The 24,064-nt window shown below is 41.8% G+C and overlaps 1 protein-coding gene across 1 annotated transcript; it reads right to left on the bottom strand.

Annotated features, from left to right (window-relative positions):
- Nucleotides 1–4,397: 4,397 nt before the first annotated feature.
- Nucleotides 4,398–11,392, bottom strand: AA792892 (expressed sequence AA792892). Its single transcript, NM_178894.4, has 3 exons — nucleotides 11,284–11,392; nucleotides 7,091–7,386; nucleotides 4,398–5,204 (listed from the first exon to the last, which is right to left on the bottom strand). Exons 2-3 carry the CDS (start codon nucleotides 7,357–7,359, stop codon nucleotides 4,637–4,639), a joined length of 837 nt encoding a protein of 278 aa, NP_849225.2. The 5' UTR covers nucleotides 7,360–7,386; nucleotides 11,284–11,392; the 3' UTR covers nucleotides 4,398–4,636.
- Between the last annotated feature and the right edge of the window lie 12,672 nt (nucleotides 11,393–24,064).

The raw sequence follows: 24,064 nt of genomic DNA, 5'->3' as shown, positions 1-24,064 counted from the left end.
TCATCAAAGTAAATGGTGAGAAGCTTGAAGCAATCCCACTAAAATCAGGGACTAGACAGGCTGTCCACTCTCTCCATACCTATTCAACACTGTTCTTGAAGACCTAGCCAGAGCAATTCGACAACAAAAGGAGATCAAAGGGATACAAATTGGAAAAGAGGAAGTCAAAATATCATGTTTTGCAGATGATATGATAGTATATATCAGTGACGCTAAAAATTCCACCAGAGAACTCCTAAACCTGATAAACAGCTTCGGTGAAATAGCTGGATATAAAATAAACTCAAACAAGTCAATGGCCTTTCTCTACACAAAGAATAAACAGGCTGAGAAAGAAATTAGGGAAACAACACCCTTCTCAATAGTCACAAATGATATAAAATATCTTGGCGTGACTCTAACTAAGGAAGTGAAAGATCTGTATGATAAAAACTTCAAATCTCTGAAGAAAGAAATTAAAGAAGATCTCAGAAGATGGAAAGATCTCCCATGCTCATGGATTGGCAGGAACAACATTGTAAAAATGGCTATCTTGACAAAAGCAATCTACAGATTCAATGCAATCCCAATCAAAATTCCAACTCAATTCTTCAATGAATTGGAAAGAGCAATCCGCAAATTCGTCTGGAATAACAGAAAAGCTAGGATAGCAAAAACTATTCTCAAGGATAAAAGAACCTCTGATGGAATCACCATGCCTGACCTAAAGCTTTACTACAGAGCAATTGTGATAAAAACTGCATGCTACTGGTATACTGACAGACAAATAGACCAATGGAATAAAATTGAAGACCCAGAAATAAACCCACACACCTATGGCCACTTGATCTTTGACAAGGGAGCTAAAACCATCCAGTGGAAGAAAGACAGCATTTTCAACAAATGGTGCTGGCACAACTGGTTGTTATGTAGAAGAATGTGAATCTATCCATTCCTGTCTCCTTGTACTAAGGTCAAATCTAAGTTGATCAAGGAACTTCACATAAAACCAGAGACACTGAAACTTATAGAGGAGAAAGTGGGAAAAAGCCTCGAAGATACGGGCATAGGGGAAAAATTCCTGAATAGAACAGCAATAGCTTGTGCTGTAAGATCGAGAATATGACCAATGGGACCTCATGAAACTGCAAAGCTTCTGCAAGGCAAAATATACTGTCAATAAGACAAAAAGGCCACCAACAGATCAGGAAAGGATCTTTACCTATCCTAAATCAGATAGGGGACTAATATCCAATATATATAAAGAACTGAAGAGGGTGGACTCCAGAAAATCAAATAACCCCATTAAAAATTGGGGCTCAGAATTGAACAAAGAATTCTCACTGGAGGAATACCGAATGGCAGAGAAGCACCTGACAAAAATGTTCAAGATCCTTAATTATCAGGGAAATGCAAATCAAAACAACCCTGAGATTCCACCTCACACCAGTCAAAATGGCTAAGATCAGAAATTCAGGTGACAGCAGATGCTGGCAAGGATGTGGAGAAAGAGAAACACTCCTCCACTGTTTGTGGGATTGCAAGCTTGTACAACTACTCTGGAAATCAGTCTGGCGGTTCCTTAGAAAATTGGACATAGTACTACCGGAGGATCCTGCAATACCTCTTCTGGGCATATATCCAGAAGATGTCCCAACCGGTATGAAGGACACATGCTCCACTATGTTCATAGCAGCCTTATTTATAGTAGACAGAAGCATGAAAGAACCCAGATGCCCCTCAACAGAGGAATGGATACAGAAAATGTGGTACATTTACACAATGGAATACTACTCAGCTATTAAAAAGAATGAATTTATGAAATTCCTAGGCAAATGGATGGACCTGGAGGGCATCATCCTGAGCGAGGTAACCCAATCACAAAGGAACTCACACAATATGTACTCACTGATAAGTGGATACTAGCCCAAAACTTAGTATACCCAAGATATAAGATACAATTTGCCAAATGCATGAAACTCTAGAAGAATGAAGACCAAAGTGTGGACACTTTGCTCCCTCTTAGAATTGGGAACAAAACACCATGGAAGGAGTTATAGAGACAAAGTTTGGAGCTGTGACAAAAGGATGGACTATCTAGAGACTGCCTTATCTAGGGATCCACCCCATAATCACCTTCCAAACACTGAAACCACTGCATACACTAGCAAGATTTTGCTGAAAGGACCCAGATAAAGCTGTATCTTGTGAGACTAGGCAGGGGCCACATAAGTGGATGCTCACAGTCAGCTATTGAATGGATCACAGGGCCCCCAATGGAGGAGCTAGAGAAAGTATCCAAGGAGCTAAAGAGATCTGCAACCCTGTAGGTGCAACAACATTATGAACTAACCAGTACCCTGGAGCTCTTGACTCTAGCTACATATGTATCAAAAGATGGCCTAGTTGGCCATCACTGGAAAGAGAGGCCCATCGGACACACAAACTTTATGTGCCCCAGTACAAGGGAATGCCAGGGCCAAAAAAATGAGAATGAGTGGGTAGGGAATTGGTGGGGAGGGTATGGGGGACTTTTGGGATAGCATTGGAAATGTCATTGAGGAAAATACGTAATAAATAAATAAAAAATGATAATTACAGTCTGGTAAGTTTCTATGTAAAACAGACACCCGATTCCTTGTAATTATGTATCCACAAGTACTTTTTGGATTGTCAAACATAGGTCTGGAGAAATGTCTCAATAATTAAGAGTACTGACTGCTCTTTCCAACAACCTGAGTTCAATTCTAGACAACCACCTGACCTACTTACAACTATCTATACAAGGTTCTGATGCCTTTTTCTGACATGTAAGCATACATGCAACTAGAATAGGAATATAACATAAAATACATACAGAAATAAATGTTGAACATTGACAAACTCCTAATTACCTCTCACTCACTCATGGTACAGTAGTTCAAACTCTGAAGCCCAGAGCACTCTACAGTATTGCTCACCAACTGAACTCAATGGAAACACCTGAAACTCCACAGGCTCTCTTCAGAGACACACAATCAACATCCCCATTTTAATTGAGTTCTATTTGTGAAATTGAGTCATTTTTTAAAGGACTTCTTTAGCTATGTGCATAGCGACATATGTATTATGTGTATTCATGCATGTGAAAGCCAAGATCCACATAGTCCAGAAAAGAGAGTCCTATCACCTGAAGTCTGAGTTCAAGAGTGACCTGATTATTAGCACTGAAACCAAACTTTGCTCCTATGCAAAAGCAGCATGTGCATTTAACCTGTGAGCAATCTCTCCCAAACTACGGGTTGCCTGTTTAAAGAATGTGAATGCATATTTATTGTGAGCAAATTTCAGGTGAGTTCACTGGTCCTAAGGAACAAGGCTAGGAAACTGGACATTCATACAGGGAGTCAGAATGTAGGGGAAGACAGAAAGGAGGAGCCTAAGAGAGGTTTGTTGTTTGTTTTGTCTTCCTCTGTGCCTTAGGCCAGCCTAGATGTCCATGTGTTCAACCATAGCTGATAACTTTACCCACCTTCCCAAGATTTAATTGTGACATTCCTGGCATCAATGTGTTAATTTTGACTTCTCTCCAGAGGGCATTTGTGGCAGAGTCCTTAAATTTTGATATGTTTTTCTATTAAGACAATAACAAAGATCTTAAGCAAAGGACTCATGTTCCAAGTGTTCAATAAATACAGAGTAACAATAAATTATTTTATTGATAGTTTGCTATACAGAAAGGGGTATAATGACTAGGCAGAGGGAGATTCTTTTCTTTTGTTTTTATTACAACTAAAGCCTTAAAATACATTTTTTAAAAGTAAAGACTTTATGTAGATAAGTTACCTGCATATTATTGGACAACTTTACATATACTATAGGTACTTCATAGATTTTGGGACTCCATAGGAATAGGGCCCTAGAGACACGTGGCATGAAGACTTCATATAGAGGTTCCTGTTAGTAATCTCATTAAGGCATGACAAAAATATCAAGAGTTTAAAGCTAGAATGGAAAGCCTGTTTGCTTTGCTCTATGTTGTCTTCTTAACTTTAGGCATCTTTGATGGGTCCAAGGTGCTTTGTGGTCTGAATGTACTGGATAGTAACCATTTGTGACATTTATCTTCCTCCTTCAAAGAATTTGTCTATGTTGCTCACTTTAGTTTAAATGTTTTGTGCACATAACTGATCAGCCACACAAAAGTGTTACACATGTAGCCCAGGCAAGAGACAAGGTGTCACGAATACTTTCATTTTATACATGCCATTTATCACCTAAAACTTACCTTTCTTCATAAAAAAACAGTGTCTTACCAATCCTGGACCCATTCAACCTTCTAGACCCTGACCCTGATAGTGATGTTGTTAACAGTCAAATACCCATGAGAGAGATCATCTAGGTTTATGAGTACACAAAAAAAGCATCTATATATACACTGTCTGGGCAGAAGCCACATATAAACGCCAAACTGTTTTTCTGACCACAATCCCCCTGTTATCAGATTCCATCGAAATGTTCCCCATGTCAAGCTCAGCCTTCAGGGTCCCAGTCACTGTAAATCTCTTTATTTCCAACCATATGGGAAGTGTCTGAAATCACAGTTTCTGAGCACTGCAGATTAAAGATGTGTTCCAAGCCTGTCATTTATTCATATCCAGAAGTCCTGTATCTATGTTTACTGAAAACAAGAACAAAGTATAGGGTCCTGGTCATAGACACAGGGCTTACAACATTTGTGACAGCTATCTGTAGCAAAAGAGATGCTCTTGGGCTGCCTTATAGCTCTGAGAGTATACATGAGCTCCTGACAAAGTTGGACAAATCTTTCTACAGAGACATGACCCAACTCATTATAGCACTGCAGAGGGGCAGGGCATTGTTCCACATTCATCTTGCTCCAGTTGGCTGTGTGCTGTAAAAGCTCCTTCAGGGTGGACATGGAGAAGTCATTGTTGTAGAAGTTGATCTGGTTGAGGTGAGTGCATTGACTGAGGGCAGGTAGGAGGGCATTGATCTGGGAGTCCTTCATCCTACACCACTGAAAATCCAGAAACTCAAGAGTGTCTGCTACTTTTTGTAGGAGACCTCTCAGAGGCATAAGATCCAAAGCATATAAGATCATCCCTCTTATTTCCAGATGTTTTAATTTAAAGAGGTTGTGGGAGCAAGAAAAGAAATCAAAGTCTCTCTGTGAAATTAGGCATTGGGTGATGGAGAAGGTCTCGAAGGGAGTCATCAGGCACCTAGGGATAGAGGAGACCAGAGGGTTATTTCTGACAAGTAGTGTTGTAAAGGTTTGGCTGGGATGTACACAGAGGTAGAATAAACCAGGGGCCCCAAGCTCAGTTTGACAAAAGGATCAAGTACATCCTCTATGATGCTTCCTATTGGATCTGCTCAGTCATTCCAATCCCACAATTCATCCTTGGATCTCACACTCAAGCTGAAAACCAGTTCATCATTTAAGCCAAGAAAGCACACAGAAGAACTTCTAATCTAAGAAATTCCTGACAGGATTTTGATAAATTCTGTGGACTCATTGAATCTACATTCTATCATTCCTTCTGCAGTCATCCTTGCTCTAATTTACATCCACCTGTCCCATACACTCAGTGCTACTTAGGCTCAAAACGTTTCTCCCATTGGCACTTGGGGAAGATAGAAGGCTGTTCTCACAGATCTGAGCATATAGCTCATGTTCAAACTGTACTAATGAGTATCCTGACTCCTCTATACACTCCCCTTTCTCTTCCTTTTCCATTTGATTGGGCGGGCATGATTCCAGGAAGAATTACAACTCATTCTTACAAGATCTGTCCTACTCTTTACACCAAATCACTTCTCTACCCCATGAGTTCTCATTTGAGATACTATTTTAACTTGTACTATTCCCCTTGTATATTTCAGTATACATGGAAAGAAGACACAACTTTCAGAGTCTTATGAATGTCTAAATTTTGTTCCTAGTGACTGTCAGGCATCATGGACCACGAATCTTAAGATAGACAGATTTGCTTTTGTACCTGACCCAGCTCTCCGTTCTTGCTTACCCTGGAACCTGATTTAGTCTCTTAGAAAATGGACAAGTTTCATGAAGATATCCTGGAGACAGTTGAATTGGGAAAATGGAGAAATAATCTTGTGAACACACTTGGCTTCTGTGGCACTTGTTATATTGATAATAGGGGAGGGATTCTTGTGGAGGGGTGCCAGGAAGACTTTTTGAAGATTTTTCATGTGCCCAAAGTAGGGAACAAAATGTGCCAGCTGTAACAGAGTCCAGTAAGCATTGAGTTCTAATTCTGTGATGTGCTCTGGATCAAAAACATCAAAGATTTCTCTGATAACTTGGTCTGGTGGATCCCAGATCTTCATCTTTGTACAGCAGAAATATAGGGACCCTGTTCTCTGCTTGGCCCAATTCAAGAAATATGCCTTTGATTTATTGAAGTGGGAACTGATTGACAGTTTGACTATGACCTTCAGAAGCTGCCTCTGTGCATATCTCAGAAGGACCTTCACTATCTGCTTTTCATCCAATGTCTCTGCTTTACAGTCACTGTCATTTGCATCAGCCCACATGTTTCAGAAGGCATGGTACATATTTCTCATGTCAAGAACCTGAAGTTTTGCCCTCCTGTGGTTGAAACAAATGAATGTTAGCAGACCCTGAATCATCTTTTGCTACATATATCTAAACTCAGCTCCCCTCCCTACTAAGGTGTTTGATTTTTTAAGCACCTGATATCCAAGGTGGACTCAGGTATGCTACAGAAGCTTTCCTGGACTTCATTACACTTGATTACTTTTCTTTCAGTAAGGTAACCATTATTTCTCCTTAGAGATTAATTAATTATTAATTAGAAAATTTAATTATTATTACTAGTTGTGGGAAGGCCAGGGATAAGCTCATTCTACTGTAAGGCTAAATCTAATCTAGTCCATATTCAACTCTAATCCATATCCAACTTTCCTCAGTATATGTAAACAATAGCTTTCAAGAACCTTGTATCCCTACTTGATGATGTGATTAGAAGCATCTGAACCATTTAGTACAAAGCCAATCTCCCTGGCAATGTCTATTGTGTACTCCTCATGCTCCCTTATACAATACATGGATATTGCTTACCTGGGGTGAAACTCTCTTGTCAGTCTCATGTCTACTCCATCTAGCAGAGCTTGCAAGGTTTCTAGGTTAGGCTTCTTTATCAATGGTCCCACAGGGAGACAGGGGAAAGGCCAGGCTGCCACCATTGCCTTTAGGAGATTGGTGTGTCTGCCAGCAAAGACCTCTTTGAATAGTGCTGGGAAGACCACAGTAGGCAACTCCTCCAGAGAGGACTTGATCAAAGCTTCATGTGTCAGCAGAGTGCGTGTGGGTGGGGTCTGACCACTCATCCTCTCAGGTCTTCAGTAAGAAGGCTCCTGGGGAAGCAGTTAGAAAGAATATATATTCAAGACAAACTTTATAATATTCCTTCACCATCACATCAACCACTTAGCTTCTGAGTTACTGCCATGACAGTCATAAAGCCACCAATTTACCTCTTCATCCTAAACTGGTGGTGTAAAGACTCTCAAACTGGCATCATGGGAATCTCTCTATTACTCTAATGGACACCTAATTTTGGAGTCAAAATATTTTTATTTGTTACTCTTTCTTTAAAAAAGGAAAGAATGAAAGAATGCAAAATGGGAGAGACTCCCAGTAACCAGTACAGCTGGCCCTGGCTGAAATATGTAACATAGAGGAGATAGAGCTTGATGAAGCAACCCCCAATGAATATGCATGGCTCCCTTTTGAGGGAAGGGGCCACTCACACATCTCAAAAATTTTAACGTAGAATTGTTACTTAAAGGAAAAACAGGGACAAAAATTGGAGCAGAGACTGAAGAAAAGGCCATCCAGAGACTGGAATCTTGGAATCTATAAAATCAGCAGACACCAAACCCCAACACTGTTGCTGATGCCAAGGTATGGCTGTCCTCTGAGAGCCTGTGCCTATAACTGTCTAATACAATTGTAGACACTCACAACCAACAATTGCATTGAGCTTGGGGACCACAATGGAAGAGAAAGGGAAGGACTGAAGAAGCTGAAGGGGATTACAATCCCATAGGAAAAAATTATCAACTAACTGGACCCCTCAGATTTCCCAGGAACTAAGTCAGCAACCAGAAAACATACATGAGTGGGTCTATGGTTCCTGATACATATGTAGCAAATGATTCCTTATATGGCTTCAATAAGAGAGGAGGTCCTTTGTCCTGTGGAGGCTTGTTGTCCTAGTGAAGTGGATAAGCTAGAGGAGTGAGGCAGGAGTGTGTGGGTGGGTGGGGGAGTGCCCTCTTAGTGGTAAAGAGGAGGGATCATGAGAGGGGGCTTGCAGAGCTGAAACCAGGAAATGAGATAACACTTGAAATGTAAATAAATGAAGTGATCAATAAAAAAATGGGTGGAGGGCCAGGCAGTAATGGCACATGCCTTTAATCCCATCACTTGGGAGGCAGAGGCAGGGAGATTTCTGAGTTCAAGACCAGCCTGGTCTACAGAGTGAGTTCCAGGACAGTTAGGGCTACACAGAGAAACCCTGTCTCAAAAACCAAAAAAAAAAAAAAAAAAAAAAAAGGGAGGGGGGCAAGGGACAAGTAGGAGGAATGGGATGAGGAGCAATCAAGTGGCAGATCAGGAGGGGGATAATAAATGGAGGGTAAAAATGAATTGAAGAGAAATTAAATTTAGTAATAAAAATTAAAAGAAAAAAAAACAAATCAAAAACTGAATAGCAAAAAACAAACAAGAAACATACAAAAAAACCAGTGCAAAAAAAAAATACAAACAAAAGTCTTGTGTTGCAGATCAATATTGAATTCTCACTAAGGAGGATGACAACTGTGGGTTCCTACAACTTTCAGGCTCTCTTGGGTCCCAAAAGCATACCAAACCCCTCCACAAACACACTCACACACACACAAAAGAAAAGGAAAAGGAAAAGGAAAAGGAAAAGGAAAAGGAAAAGGAAAAGGAAAAGGAAAAGAGAAAAGGAAAAGAGAAAAAGAAAAAGGAAAAGGAAAGGAAAGGAAAGAAAAATCAGGAAATCAGGTGAAACATGTGAAAATGATCTAAAGCAAAGACTAAGGTGAGACATTTGATTAACTCAGAATTGTAATTTCTGCTATTGGGAGTTAATGATGATCAAAGTTACATGTTCTATAGGGCTACAATGTGAGCCAGGGTCTCACAAAAACAAAGAAGACCATCATTTCAGTGAAAGGATATATGAAGGAACAGGTTAGTCAGAATGATCTGATTTCCAGGAAACCCAGAGCAACATGCCCAAGGGCTTAGAAAATTCTTGTATCAAAGAAATATATAAAGCACACTAATGAAGTATACAAGCTATCATAGAGATATATTGGAGAAGAGGCTAAAACTGCATTGGGAATGAAACCCAAGGTCTTCAATGTGTTTTACTAAAGAGACAGAAAATGAAATTTTCTGTACTATCCTGGAGTCTAAAATCAAACTGCATCAAACTGATTAACCCTAGGGAAACCAATTACATACCCGTTGTGAGTACTGCAGTTCTGAGTCCTAGACAAACTAGGCAGTTTTTCTACCTCAAGGTCTGAATATTTTCTGTCTCCACTGAAGACATTATATGCCTCTCTGTGTAACCTTCCCTATTGCACCTACACCCTTCAACCTCGAATTAGAATTGGATTAGATGGTTAAACTCCACCCTTTTAATTCTATATGTAACATCCAACCACTTCGTTGATTGCATTAGAGCTCTCTGTGAGAATACATCCATAGCACAACACCCCTCAAACATTCTATTTGTTACTTAACAGCACATCACTGAATTTGTGGATTTCCCCCTTCATTTGCTTTTTTATTACATAGTTTTGAGTTTGGTACAGGACTGGGTCTTGGTGTGAATCTAGAGTGGTTTCCAAACTCTAAGTTCTAGCAATCCTCTTGTCTCAGCATTCTTCTTCCTGCTAGGATTAATATGAAACACCACACTTGGGCAAATTTTTATTCATGCACACAAAGTCAGTCTAATTTGTGTCAGATCAGGGTTCAATCTATTGCTGATAATAGACATAAAACAATTCATCGATAGTATTGTCACTGGATTTGAGACAGTTTTTAATAGTCAGGAATAAGTTCTGGAGCTCTAGGACTGAATTGGATGCTTCAATAAACTGCAGTAGTACCTACACAAAAGTTAGAGGAAGGAGCATGGCCTGATTCCATTAACATTGTCCAAGTGTGCTGGGTGTACACTCAGTTTGTAGGGAGCTACCAAACATACAGGGAGTCCTCTTTGGAGCAGTGCATGCAGCAGATATGACAGCCATGCCTGGAAACTCACAATTCAAGAGTTGGGAGTGAGGGATCAATTAAAACCCATCCTCAGCCATATTGTAAATAGAGGGACATCCTGAGACTTACATGTGATTCTGTTTTTAAATAGACCTAAAGAGAAACAGAAAACAGAGGGTCTGAGGCTGATGCTGCCCTTTGTAGACAGAAAACAGATAATGTGTCAGGTAGGATCAGACCAGCATGTTTGCCCAAGATGAAATCAGGAGTGGGACCTGTGCTGAGGAGTTGGATCCTCAATAATGAGCACCTGTTAATATTCTATTCTGAGCACCTACATGGTGGATTGAAATGATCTGTTAATCCAGTTCCTTGAAATCTGAACCCTCCTTCTCAACAATGTGGGCATCAGGCATACATGTGGTGCACATTCATATATGCACAGAAAACACCAAAACACAGAGAAAAAAATCTTTAAGAGAAATAAATCTGTAAGTAGAATGGTGGCAAACACCTTTAATCCCTGAACTCTTGAGGCAAAGGTAGATTGGGCTCAGTGAGTTCAAGGCTAGCTTTATCTAAGTAGCTAATTATTAACCAGTGAAGCCTATTGACTAAGGATCTGTTTTATAATTAAAGCAGAGCTGGGATGGGTTGCACATAACTTTAATCCCAGCACCCTGCAGGCAGAGGGATGTGGACCTATAGGGCCCATACTGATCTACAGGTTAAAGTGTGGAACAGGGAAACCTGTAAAATAGGGAAACTCTCTCTCTCAAAACCAATCCAAATCGAAGAAATAAAACCAAAATCTACTTTAGCCATGAGGTGCTACTATAAGCCTTTAATCCCAGAATTAAGGACGCAGAAGTAGGTGGACCTCTGAATTTGAGCTAGCCTGTTTTACAGAGTGTATTAGTCAGGGTTCTCTAGAGTCACAGAACTTACGGACAGTCTCTAGATAGTAAAGGAATTTATTGATGACTTACAGTTGGCAGCCCAATTCCCAACAATGATTCAGTCGCAGCTGTGAATGGAAGTCCAAGGATCTAGCAGTTACTCAGTCTCACGCAGCAAGCAGGCAAAGGAGCAAGAGCAAGAGCTAGACTCCCTTCTTCCAATGTCCTTATATTGTCTCCAGCAGAAGGTGTAGCCCAGATTAAAGGTGTGTTCCACCACACCTTTAATCCCAGATGAAAGGCATAGCCCAGATTAAAGGTGTGTTCCTTAAACTCGGAGATTCAATCTTCTGGAATCCATAGCCACTATGGCTCAAGATCTTCAAACCAAGATCCAGATAAGGATCTCCAAGCCTCCAGATAAGGGTCACTGATGAGCCTTCCAATTCCGGATTGTAGTTCATTCCAAATATTGTCAAGTTGACAACCAGGAATAGCCACTACAATCCACCCCTTGTCAACTTGACACAAATAATATCTCATGTTCACATGAAACAATAACAAGGTTGTAAATACGCCTAACATGATATAACTATTCCTCGTACAATCGCAAACTCATTTGTAAATTTACAATGGGCATTCATATTACTTTATAATCCTCGTTTCTGCAACTGGTTACGTGGCCTTAATTGGTATTTATAACTACCTTCCTCTACTACCCATTCTGTATTTCCTTCACCTTCAGCCAGCACCTCAGCAGGTCTTGGCTCTTTTCCTGGAGGATTGACCCATACCTTCATTCCTGATGGGTCTGCGTCCTTTGTCATCCTGCTTGGATTAGGCTGTTGTAGTTTCCCATTGACTTTAATCACAGGACATGGTAGTACTAAGAGACGCCCTAAGGGATCTCCTACACTCCAGACATAATCTTGCTTACCACCATTGTGAAGAGGTAATCCAATTTCTCCATGGTAATCTGGATCTATCACCCCTCCTAACACTGTTATTCCTTTTTTAGCCTGTTGGTTTAAGGGCATTAGAAGCCCAAAATGACCAGGGGGAAGTCTGAGCTTCCAGTTCAATGGAATGTTTGTTGTAGCTCCTGGTAGGAGCACTCCCCTCTCTGGAGCCAAAACTTCTAAGCCAGCAGAACCTAGAGTTATGGGGACAGGAAGCAAAAATTTTCCTAGAGGGTCACTAGGAGTGATAGTAAGTGGAACTATTCTGTTTTCCACCCCTTGATTCCTGGACCCATGAATCCTGGCTATGGGTGAAACTGTACCATATATTGAGCGCTGATTCAAAGCATATACTGCCTTCTGAAGAACTCTGCCCCAGCCTTCCAAGCTGTTACCACCTAATTGGCGCTGTAACTGCGTCTTCAAAAGGCCATTCCATCTTTCTATCAGACCAGCTGCTTCAGGATGATGGGGAATGTGGTAAGACCAGTGAATTCCATGATCGTGGGCCCACTGTCGTACTTCTCTGGCTGTGAAATGAGTTCCTTGGTCAGAAGCAATACTGTGTGGAATACCATGACGATAGATAAGGCATTCTGTCAGTCCATGAATGGTGGTTTTAGCAGAGGCATTACGTGCAGGAAAGGCAAATCCATAACCAGAATAAGTATCTACTCCAGTAAGAACAAAACGCTGTCCTTTCCACGAAGGAAGTGGTCCAATGTAGTCAACCTGCCACCAGGTTGCTGGCTGGTCACCTCGAGGAATGGTGCCATATCTGGGGCTCAGTGTTGGTTTCTGCTGTTGGCAGATCTGGCAATCAGCAGCAGCTGTAGCCAGGTCAGCTTTGGTGAGTGGAAGCCCGTGTTGCTGAGCCCAAGCATAACCTCCATCTCGACCACCATGGCCACTTTGTTCATGTGCCCATTGAGCAATGACAGGGATGGCTGGGGAGAGAGGCTGACTGTCCACAGAACGGGTCATCTTATCCACTTGATTATTGAACTCCTCCTCGGCTGAAGTCACCTTTTGGTGAGCATTTACATGGGACACAAATATCTTCACATCCTTTGCCCATTTGGAGAGATCTATCCACATACTTCTTCCCCAGATGTCTTTCTCACCAATTTTCCAATTGTGATCTTTCCAAGTCCCTGACCATCCAGCCAATCCATTGGCTACAGCCCATGAATCAGTGAATAATCGTACATCTGGCAATTTCTTCTTGGAATCAAACTGTAATACCATGTGCACTGCCCGAAGTTCTGCCCACTGTGAAGATTTCCCTTCACCTGTGTCTTTCAAGGTTGTCCCAGAAAGGGGTTGTAATGCTGCAGCTGTCCACTTCTGGGTGGTGCCTGCATAACGTGCAGAGCCATCAGTAAACCAGGCTCTAGTCTTCTCCTCTTCGGTCAGTCGATCATAGGGAACACCCCATGAGGCTATAGGCACATGTTTGGCAGCAGATGGCATTGTAACAGGAGTAGAAACCATAGGCATTTGAGCAACTTCTTCATGTAACTTGCTTGTGCCTTCAGGACCCGCTCTGGCCCGATCACGTATATACCACTTCCATTTGATAATAGACTGTTGCTGTGCGCGTCCCACTTTATGACTTGCAGGGTCTGATAGTACCCAGCTCATGATGGGTAGTTCAGGTCGCATAGTAACTTGGTGTCCTATTGTCAAACGTTCAGTTTCCACTAAGGCCCAATAGCAGGCCAAGAGCTGTTTTTCAAAGGGAGAATAGCTGTCTGCAGATGATGGTAGAGCTTTGCTCCAAAATCCCAAAGGTCTTTTCTGTGATTCACCTACAGGGGCCTGCCAGAGGCTCCAAACAGCATCTCTATCAGCCACAGACACCTCAAGTACCATTGGGTCTGCTGGGTCATATGGTCCAAGTGGTAGAGCAGCCTGCACAGCAGCCTGGACCTGTTGAAGGGCCTTCTCCTGTTCCAGGCCCCACACAAAGCTAGCAGCTTTCCGAGTCACTTGGTAAATAGGCCTAAGTAACACACCCAAGTGAGGGATGTGTTGTCTCCAGAATCCAAATAGACCCACTAAACGTTGTGCTTCTTTCTTGGTTGTAGGAGGGGCCAGGTGCAATAACTTATCTTTCACCTTAGAAGGAATATCTCTGCATGCTCCACACCACTGGACTCCTAAGAATTTCACTGAGGTAGATGGTCCTTGAATTTTGGTTGGATTTATTTCCCATCCTCTGATACGCATATGTGTTACCAATGAGTCCAAAGTGGTTGCTACTTCCTGCTCACTTGGTCCAATCAGCATAATGTCATCAATATAGTGCACCAATGTGATATTTTGTGGAAGATCCAAACGATCAAGATCCCTTCTAACTAAATTATGACACAGGGCAGGAGAGTTAATATATCCTTGAGGCAAAACTGTGAAGGTATACTGTTGGCCTTGCCAACTGAAAGCAAATTGCTTCTGGTGGTCCTTATGGACAGGTACTGAGAAGAAGGCATTTGCCAGGTCAATAGCCGCATACCAGGTGCCAGGAGATGTGTTAATTTGCTCAAGTAACGAAACTACGTCTGGTACAGCAGCTGCACTTGGAGTTACCACCTGATTTAGTTTTCGATAATCAACTGTCATTCTCCATGATCCATCTGTTTTCTGCACTGGCCAGATAGGAGAGTTAAATGGAGATGTGGTGGGAACCACCACCCCTGCATCTTTCAAGTCCTTCATAGTGGCAGTAATTTCTCCAATGCCTCCAGGAATACGATACTGTTTTTGATTCACTATTTTCTTTGGCAGAGGCAACTCTAAAGGCTTCCATTTGGCCTTTCCAACCATAATAGCCCTCACTTTACAGTTCAGGGAACCAATATGAGAATTCTGCCAATTTCTGAGTATATCTATCCCAATTATACATTCTGGAACTGGGGAAATCACCACAGGATGTGTCCGGGGACCTACTGGACCTACTGTGAGTCGGACATCAGTCAAAACTCCATTAATCACCTGCCCTCCATAAGCCCCTACTTTAACTGGAGGGCCACAATGTTTCTTGGGATCCCCTGGGATCAGTGTCAACTCAGAACCAGTATCCAGCAGACCCCGAAAAGTCTGATTATTTCCTTTTCCCCAGTGTACAGTTACCCTTGTAAAAGGCCGTAGGTCCCTCTGGGGAAGAACTGGAGAAAGGGTAACAGCAAAACCTTTGGGTGTCTTATCAAGATCCTTCCTCAGCGGAACCTGGCCACCCCTTCATTCAAGGGGTTCTGGATCTGCAAACTGTCTCAAGTCTGGAAATTGATTCACTGGCCGAGATTGCTGTTTACCACGATCTAATGTAGCCTTTCTTTCATTTGTTTGAGAATTTTTCTGCTTATACAGATCAAACAAATATGCAGTAGGCTTCCTATGTATTTCATTCCTGGAAACACCATGATTGGTTAGCCAGTACCAAAGGTCCAACCGAGTCATGCCATTATAAATTTCACCTCTATTGTGCTGACCATTACTGGGTATGTTATTATAAACATTCTTTTGTCTACGCTGTCCATTATAATAACTAGAATCACCTTGTCTCCGGCGATTCAATGCTGCCACCTGGCCCTTGTTACCTCGGAATCCAACTAAACCCAGTGAATTTAATTCATCTAATTGAGCAGAAGCATCTCCAATGCTAAGATCTGGCACAAGGAAAAGGGAAAGAACAAAACCCTTCAAATGTGCTGGTGCCCCTCTCACCAATTTGCGTCTTATAGAGCTGGTGAAAGGCATATCTTCTGGACCTTCCCATTGTGGACAATTATGCTTTACACAATATATCCACTCTAGCATTGCAATTTCCCTAAGTCTTAAAATCCCTTCATCAACACTAAGCCACGGAATATCAGGCATCTCCAAGTCATTTCCAGTAGGCCATCTTTTGATAAACACCTCAGCCAACCATTCAAACAAACTTTTGACACCTTTTTTAACTATGCGAGCTTCCGTATTAAACCTAGAATCTCTACTCAGAGGACCCATGTCAATAAACTCAGCCTGCTCTAGTTTTATGTTCCTTCCACCCTTATCCCACACCCTTAAAATCCATTCCCACACATATTCACCAGGTTTCTGCTTAAATGAATTAGCAAACTCATTAAGCTCCTTAGTAGTGTAGCGAATTTCCTCATGGACTACACTTTCTACCTCCCCTCTAGGAGCCTGTTTTGCTTTGAGTCTGGTTACAGGTCTAGAAGAAACTATTGGTGGGCCTTGAGAAACATCAGTAGTGAAAGTCATTGCTGGTTTATCAGACTCTGCAAAATTAATTTCCTCATGTGTGGAAGGCATTATTTCAAGGGGTGGGGCTGAGGGTACTACTTCCTCAGGTGGGTCAAACCCTTGAGAATCTGAAGATTCAAAATTCTCAGTTTCAACATGGTCTTCCCACACATCCCCGTCCCATGTTGTAGGATCCCATTCTTTGCCAATTAGAGCCCTTACTTTAACTGTCGACACACTCTGAGGCTGAGACTTGAATTTTCGCTGTAGTTCAGCCAACCTTACAATGAGAGTTTCTGTTTGATTTTCTGCAACTTGAGCTCTATTGCTACAAGAGAGAAGATTCTCCTCAAGGACACACTTAGCAACTTTTAGATCGTTTACTTGTGTCTGGAGCCTTTCGATTTTATCACACAACTCCTTCCTTTCATTCATCATTTTTTCCACAGATACTAAGAGCAGCCAGCCAGTAAAATCATTTTCCAATTTTTTCCCCATCTTGTAGAAAGCTTTGTGCACTGAATCACCTAATTCATTAAGAAAATCAAGGTCATTAGCTTCTTTAAGTTCGGAATATAGTTTCAACCATGGGTCTTCAAAATTCTCTGACCTCCCAGGAGGGAGAGAATCTGGAGAGGTTTCAATAGTTGAAAGTGCTGGTGGATCAACAAGCCAATTCCAGTATTTTAAAAGATTCATCCTTGTACTTCTGTTACTCTAGAACCACTCCTGGTACCAACTTCTGTATTAGTCAGGGTTCTCTAGAGTCACAGAACTTACGGACAGTCTCTAGATAGTAAAGGAATTTATTGATGACTTACAGTTGGCAGCCCAATTCCCAACAATGATTCAGTCGCAGCTGTGAATGGAAGTCCAAGGATCTAGCAGTTACTCAGTCTCACGCAGCAAGCAGGCAAAGGAACAAGAGCAAGAGCTAGACTCCCTTCTTCCAATGTCCTTATATTGTCTCCAGCAGAAGGTGTAGCCCAGATTAAAGGTGTGTTCCACCACACCTTTAATCCCAGATGAAAGACATAGCCCAGATTAAAGGTGTGTTCCTTAAACTCGGAGATTCAATCTTCTGGAATCCATAGCCACTATGGCTCAAGATCTTCAAACCAAGATCCAGATAAGGATCTCCAAGCCTCCAGATAAGGGTCACTGATGAGCCTTCCAATTCCGGATTGTAGTTCATTCCAAATATTGTCAAGTTGACAACCAGGAATAGCCACTACACAGAGTAAGTTCTGGACCAGTCAGATCTGTTAAACAGAAACCCTGTCTTGAAAAATCTAAAAACAAAAAATGAAAAAAAATAGTGTTTTTAAGAAAAAAATTTTAGGGAGCCTAGTAGACTTTGAGATATCTCAATGGTCAATGGCACTTGTTGCCAAACCTGAATTCAGCTATGAGACACACAGATGTAAGGAGAGAAATCACTTCAGTATCTCATGGTTTCTAGACCACCAACACATTCTTGGGATCCAGGTAAAATATGAAGACCTAGATGGAATATAAGACCTAGGTAACTGCTACATATTGGGATATAACAAAATAAAGATATAGAGCAAAAAGAGCCATTGAAAAACCATGAGAAATTCATATAGATGCAGGACATGTTCACACACAGTAGATTCCAATAAAAACCCAACATTGGTAGCCATAATATATGAGCAAAGGTCCCAAAGGTGATAAAGACACTGTAGGAAGTCCAACAGAGTCAATCAACTGGGACCTTTGATGCTCTCAGAAACTGAACCCCCAACCAAAGAACACACATGGGCTTGGAATAGGCCTCCCCACACAGATGTACAGCTTGGTCTTCATGTGGGTCCCCTAACAGCTGGAGTGGAGGCCTCCTTCAAAATCTGTTGCCTGTATGTGGGACATGTTCTTCTATTTGAGCTGCTTTGTCTGGACTCAGTGAGAGAGGATATGCCCTGCCTTGAAAATACTTAAAGTACAAGGGTGTGGAAATACACAGGGAGCCTCCACTCACTTAGAGGAGATGGTAAGAAGGCACCTAGATGGAGTGTGCTAGGGTGTGACCCTGAAGAGAACAGCTAGTGGGTTTTAAGATAAATAAGCAAAAAAAAAAAAAAAAAAGATAAAAGGCCTGACAAAACATTATGAGACCTAGGACCTCCAAAGAGGCCCCTGAGTTCATTTTGTGTTGGCCTGCAGACCTGCCCATCTGAATGGGATCTGTATCCTCAGGGAGACTTCATTTGAGAGAACTACTTTTTCGTTTGTTATTAATAGTTTCTGGGTTTGGGACTGGAGCTTGTGTCTATTTCTTTTCTCTACACTGATATGCCATGCAGTATAGACCATCACAGGCCCTGAGAATTCTCTTTAGTCTCTCTGAGTTCATATGTGCATTAGTTCTCCTGTGTTTAAGAAGGGCTGACTTGCTTGGTGTCCACCATCCCTAACCCTGACACACCATTTAAATTGTTTTGAAAACATTTTAGTACAGCTCAGGCTTTCATTGCACTTTCTATTACAGTCCAAGGTGTCACTGGATTTCTGAGCCTCTACTCAGACTCACATGAACTGGGAACACAGCATGCCTCATTTGTCTAGATCATGCAATGATTTAAAATCTAAGATGTGAACGCCAAAAAAGGAGTTTTCTCCTCAAGTTATATCACAGAATTCCCTGCCAAAATGGGTGAAGCCATCATCCTGCCTCAGCCTTCTGAGGGCTACCATAGTAGAAGATTGGCAAAGCATGAAGCTCACCTCTTTATTCCAGAATAGTGAAATAATTTTTTAAAGTGTGACCAAGAGAGCTCAGTCAGGCAACAGGGTCTCAAGGGTAGGAATGACGATTGAAAAGACAATGACCATTAGACAACATTATTCCATGACTCCAGCCAGTGCTAAGGCTGAAGTAGATTCACTCTTCTCCAGTCTGCTTTTATACTAGTCTAAATTCATGCAAAGGATAAAGTCAGTTTTAGGTCAAGGAACAAACAAGGCAATAAAATACATACCAAGTAAGGGGACTCCAATGGAGATGTTAGCAAAGCACTGAAGTAGATGAAATGGTTTACAACCCCATAAGAAAAACAATATCGTCCAGCCAGACCCCAAGAGCTTCCAGGGACAGAACCACCATCCAAAGAGTACACATGGAGTGATCCATTGCTCCAGATGTATATGCAACACAGGATGGTCTTGTTGGGCATCAATGAGAGGAGAGGCCCTTGGTCCTATGAAGGCTCAATGCTCTAGTGTAGGGGAATGCCAGGGTGGGGAGTCAGGTGTGGTTGGGAAAGGGAGCACCTTCATAGAAATAGGAAGAGGGGATGGGATTGGGTTTCCAGAGGGCAAAATGGTAAAGGGAAGAAGATTTGAAATGTAAATAAATAAAATATCCAATAAAAATTCTATTGACAAAAACAAACAAAAATAAATAAATATCTCCTGATCAATATTTCTATGGGTTTATCAAGAGACCATGGTAAAACTAATGCCACATATTCCTCTGCTGAGTTTTCCTTGAGCATTGTATTAGCCCCAAAGTAAATATTCTTATCTGAGCCTACTTCACTGTCCTAGCCCATTGTCAAATTCCTGCCAAATTCCTACAAGGAGGCCCCAAATGCACTGCACAAGGTACTCGTCATGTCCTCCTCTTACAATGGCATTTTATGGTTTTGCACATTTATTTTCAAGGACAGATTATGGCTCCCAAGTGAATTTCCCTCTGAACCATGCTGGTCACCAATGAGGAAAACACATCCAGGTGACTTGGCTCACATAGTAATCCTTCCAGCAAGAAGGCCAAGGCAAGAAGATCCCCATGGGTTGAAATTCTAAATTATCCCTGGCTATAGAACAATGTTGTCACAGAATACAATCCAAACCAAGAAGGTCAAGAGCAAAAAGGAGAATAAAGAAATCAATCAAACAATAAATAACCAAGGAAGGAAACAATAAAATTCAAGCCTTAATATGCAATACAAGGAACACAGAACCTGAAGAGACCACCCCCAGTGGATAGGCATGGCTTCCAGTTGAGGGAAGGTGCAACTCACACATCTCAAAATTTTTAACCTAGAATTGTTCCTGTCTAACAGAAAAACAGGGACAAAAAAAAAAACTGAAGAAAGGGCCATCCAGACACAGGGGTTTTGGGATCAATCTCATTAGGAGACATCAAACCCCTACATTATTGCTAATGACAAGATCTACGTATATAAAGTATCCAGGTATGGCCGTCCTCTGAGAGGATCTGCTATCACCTGTCTAAGATAATTACAGATACTCACAGGCAACCTTTAGACTGAGCCTGAAGACCATAATCCTCTATAATATATGATGTTCTAGAAGTATCACCATTTCTGATCTGAAGTTATACTACATAGCCATAGTATAGTGAAAACTGCATTGTGTTGGCAGGAAAATAGGTTGATCAATGGAATGAAACTGAAGACCTGGACACTAGATTTTTAATAGAGAATTCAAAAGAGACATTGGAAAAAAGAAATCGTCCCTATCAAATGGTGCCTGTCTAACAGGATATCTGCAAGTTTAAGAAAGCAAGTTGCTTTGTATCTATCATCCTCCAATACTCTCAAGTCAATTGAGTAAAGATCTCAACATAAAAATTTATCAGCCAAGCTCAACAGTTCCTTTGGATTCAAGTCTTCAGTTTCTGGCCTGTGCCTTTTTGAGTACAACTGCCAAGCAAGGAAAAAAATGGCTGTTCTTGGATTGGGGCAGAAAGCAGGTTTTGCTCTGAGGCTCACAAGTGTTCATTCCCAGTTCCTACTGTGGAGGCTCAGGGTTAGCAATGCAAAGGAATTGTGTGGGCTAGGAAGATGTGAATGCTAAATACTAAGGGCACAACTGTGAAGCAGCTGCTACACCTGCATAGGTGGTAGAGGGAAGCAAGCCACCAGAATAAAAGCTCTGAGAAACAGACCAGCAAAGGGGCTAGAAGTTTCATGGCCAGACAGAGAACAGGGCTTGGCAGCAGGATCTCAGCCTCAGCCAACACCAGAGAAACACTCAACTAAAGACAGAAGTCACAAACACAGAAACAAACAATAACAACACCTGCCAGGCTCTCCATCCATCTACTCTGAAGAGCATGAAACAGAAGATGAAAGTCACCTGGGCAGCACTCCTAGCATCATGCTGAAACCATTCCTACTGTGTTCTATCCTTGGCATGGAATTCCCCAAGGACACCCTGGACAAGCTTCTCAGAGGGACACAGGTCAATCACAGAAAAGCTCTGGGAAACAGCTTTCAGCAATATAACAGGATCAGGGATGGATCCCTTCCCATTGAGCCCTAAGCCTGGATCTGAAGGAAGTCCTTTTCTTACCAGTGGGTATTTTGACAAAAGCCTCCATGCCTTTTGAGGCTTGAAATTTTTCATGCATGGTAAAAAGTGAGTCATTGTCTTAATCTCGCCAGAGGTACTTGTGACCCTTCCATTAATAACTGTGGTGCCTGTTAAATTGTCGAGGTCAATGCTAGGCCCTAGGCTAATTTCCTGCTCATGAGCCTGACCCAGCTCAAAGTCTCCTTTGTCTTGATCCCATTTTATCCGGAAAATTTTTTCTTTTCAGTATTGATTTGTCCTTACTTTAACCTGTGGGGAGCCGCCCTCACATTCGCCGTTGCAAGATGGCGCTGACATCCTGTGTTCTAAGTGGTAAACAAATAATCTGCGCATGTGCCAAGGGTAGTTCTCCACCCCATGTGCTCTGCCTTCCCCGTGACGACAACTCGGCCAATGGGCTGCAGCCAATCAGGGAGTGACACGTCCTAGGCGGAGGATAATTCTCCTGAAAAAGGGATGGGGTTTCACCATTCTCTCTCTTGCTCTCTTGCGCTTTGGCTCCTAAAGATGTAAGCAATAAAGCTCTTGCTCTGGCTCTTGCTTCTTGCTCCTGAAGATGTAAGCAATAAAGCTCTTGCTCTCTTGCTCTCTGGCTCCTGAAGATGTAAGCAATAAAGCTTTTGCAGCAGAAGATTCCGGTTTGCTGCATTCTTCCTGGCCGGTCGCGAGAATGCGTGTAAGATTAACCAAAAGACCTCTATAAACCTCTTTGTAGAAAATCTCTTTCTCTTCACCCAAGGAATTTGAAATTTTTACTGCAGCTATTTTCATTCATGAAAGCCCAGGACAAGTGACTGAGCTGCCTATTTAACATCAATTCCCATTGTTGGTATTTGGTTGGGTGAGACAGAATTCCATTATATAGTCTAGGCTAGAATCAGTTTGGAACCATCTTTTGTCAGTTCCCTGAAGCTTGCATCACCACAATGGATCATCTCTCGACCTGTTCTGTATGTGATGACTGTCTTAGTTCATTCGTGAATGGGTGTGTCAGCATGTATGTAGAGGTGGAGAACTGGAATCTGATAAATTTCTCTCATTTTTTCTGTGGGTCCTATTATTGAGTCCTTCACCATGGATGAAATGAAAGTTCACTATTTGTCCCAGCATGATATATGTCTGTCTGTCTGTCTGTCCCTCTCATACTGCAGGTTGGGGTCTTTGGTATTGCTTAATTTTTTTGTTTGTTTTTGTTTTTAGAGAAAGGGTTTCCCATTAAAAAATGGGGTATAGAACTAAATAAAGAATTGTCACCTGAGGAATACCGAATGGCAGAGAAGCACCTGAATAAATGTTCAGCATCCTTAATCATCAGAGAAATGCAAATCAAAACCACCATGAGATTCCACCTCACACCAGTCAGAAAGGCTAAGATAAAAATTCCGGTGACAGCAGATGCTGGCAAGGATGTAGAGAAAGAAAAACACTCCTCCATTGTTGGTGGGATTGCAAGCTTGTACAACCACTGTGGAAATCAGTCTGGCGCTTCCTCAGAAAATTGGACATAGTACTACAGGAGGATCCCACAATACCTCTCCTGGGCATGTAACCAAAAGTTGTTCCAACCGGTAAGAAGGACACATGCTCCACTATGTTCATAGCAGCCTTATTTATAATAGCCAGAAGATGGAAAGAACCCAGATGCCTTTCAACAGAGGAATGGATACAGAAAATGTGGTACCTTTACACAATGGAGTACTACTCAGCTACTAAAAAGAATGAGTTTATGAAATTCCTAGGCAAATGGATGGACCTGGAGGGCATTATCCTGAGTGAGATAACACAATCACAAAAGAACTCAAATGATATATACTCACTGATAAGTGGATAGTATCCCAGAAACTTAGGGTACCCAAGATACAAGATACAATTTGCAAAACACATGAAACTCAAGAAGAATGAAGACCAAAGTGTGGACACTTTGCTCGTTCTTAGAATTGGGAACAAAACACCCATGGAAAGAGCTATAGAGAAAAAGTTCGGAGCTGAGATGAAAGGATGGACCATCTAGAGACTGCCATACCCGGGGATCCATCCCATAATCAGCCTCCAAATCCTGACACCATTACATCACCAGCAAGATTTTGCTGAAAGGACCCTGATATAGCTGTCTCTTGTGAGGCTATGCTGGGGCCTGGCAAACACAAAAGTGGGTGCTCACAGTCAGCTATTGGATGGAACACAGGGCCCCCAATGGAGGAGCTAGAGAAAGTACCCAAGGAGCTAAAGGCATCTGCAACCCTATAGGTGGAACAATGATATGAAATAACCCGTAACCCTGGAGCTCGTGTCTCTAACTG

This window comes from Mus musculus, chromosome 5 (assembly GCF_000001635.26).
Source record: "Mus musculus strain C57BL/6J chromosome 5, GRCm38.p6 C57BL/6J".
NCBI lineage: Eukaryota > Metazoa > Chordata > Mammalia > Rodentia > Muridae > Mus > Mus musculus.
This window is presented reverse-complemented; position numbering and strand designations above follow the sequence as displayed.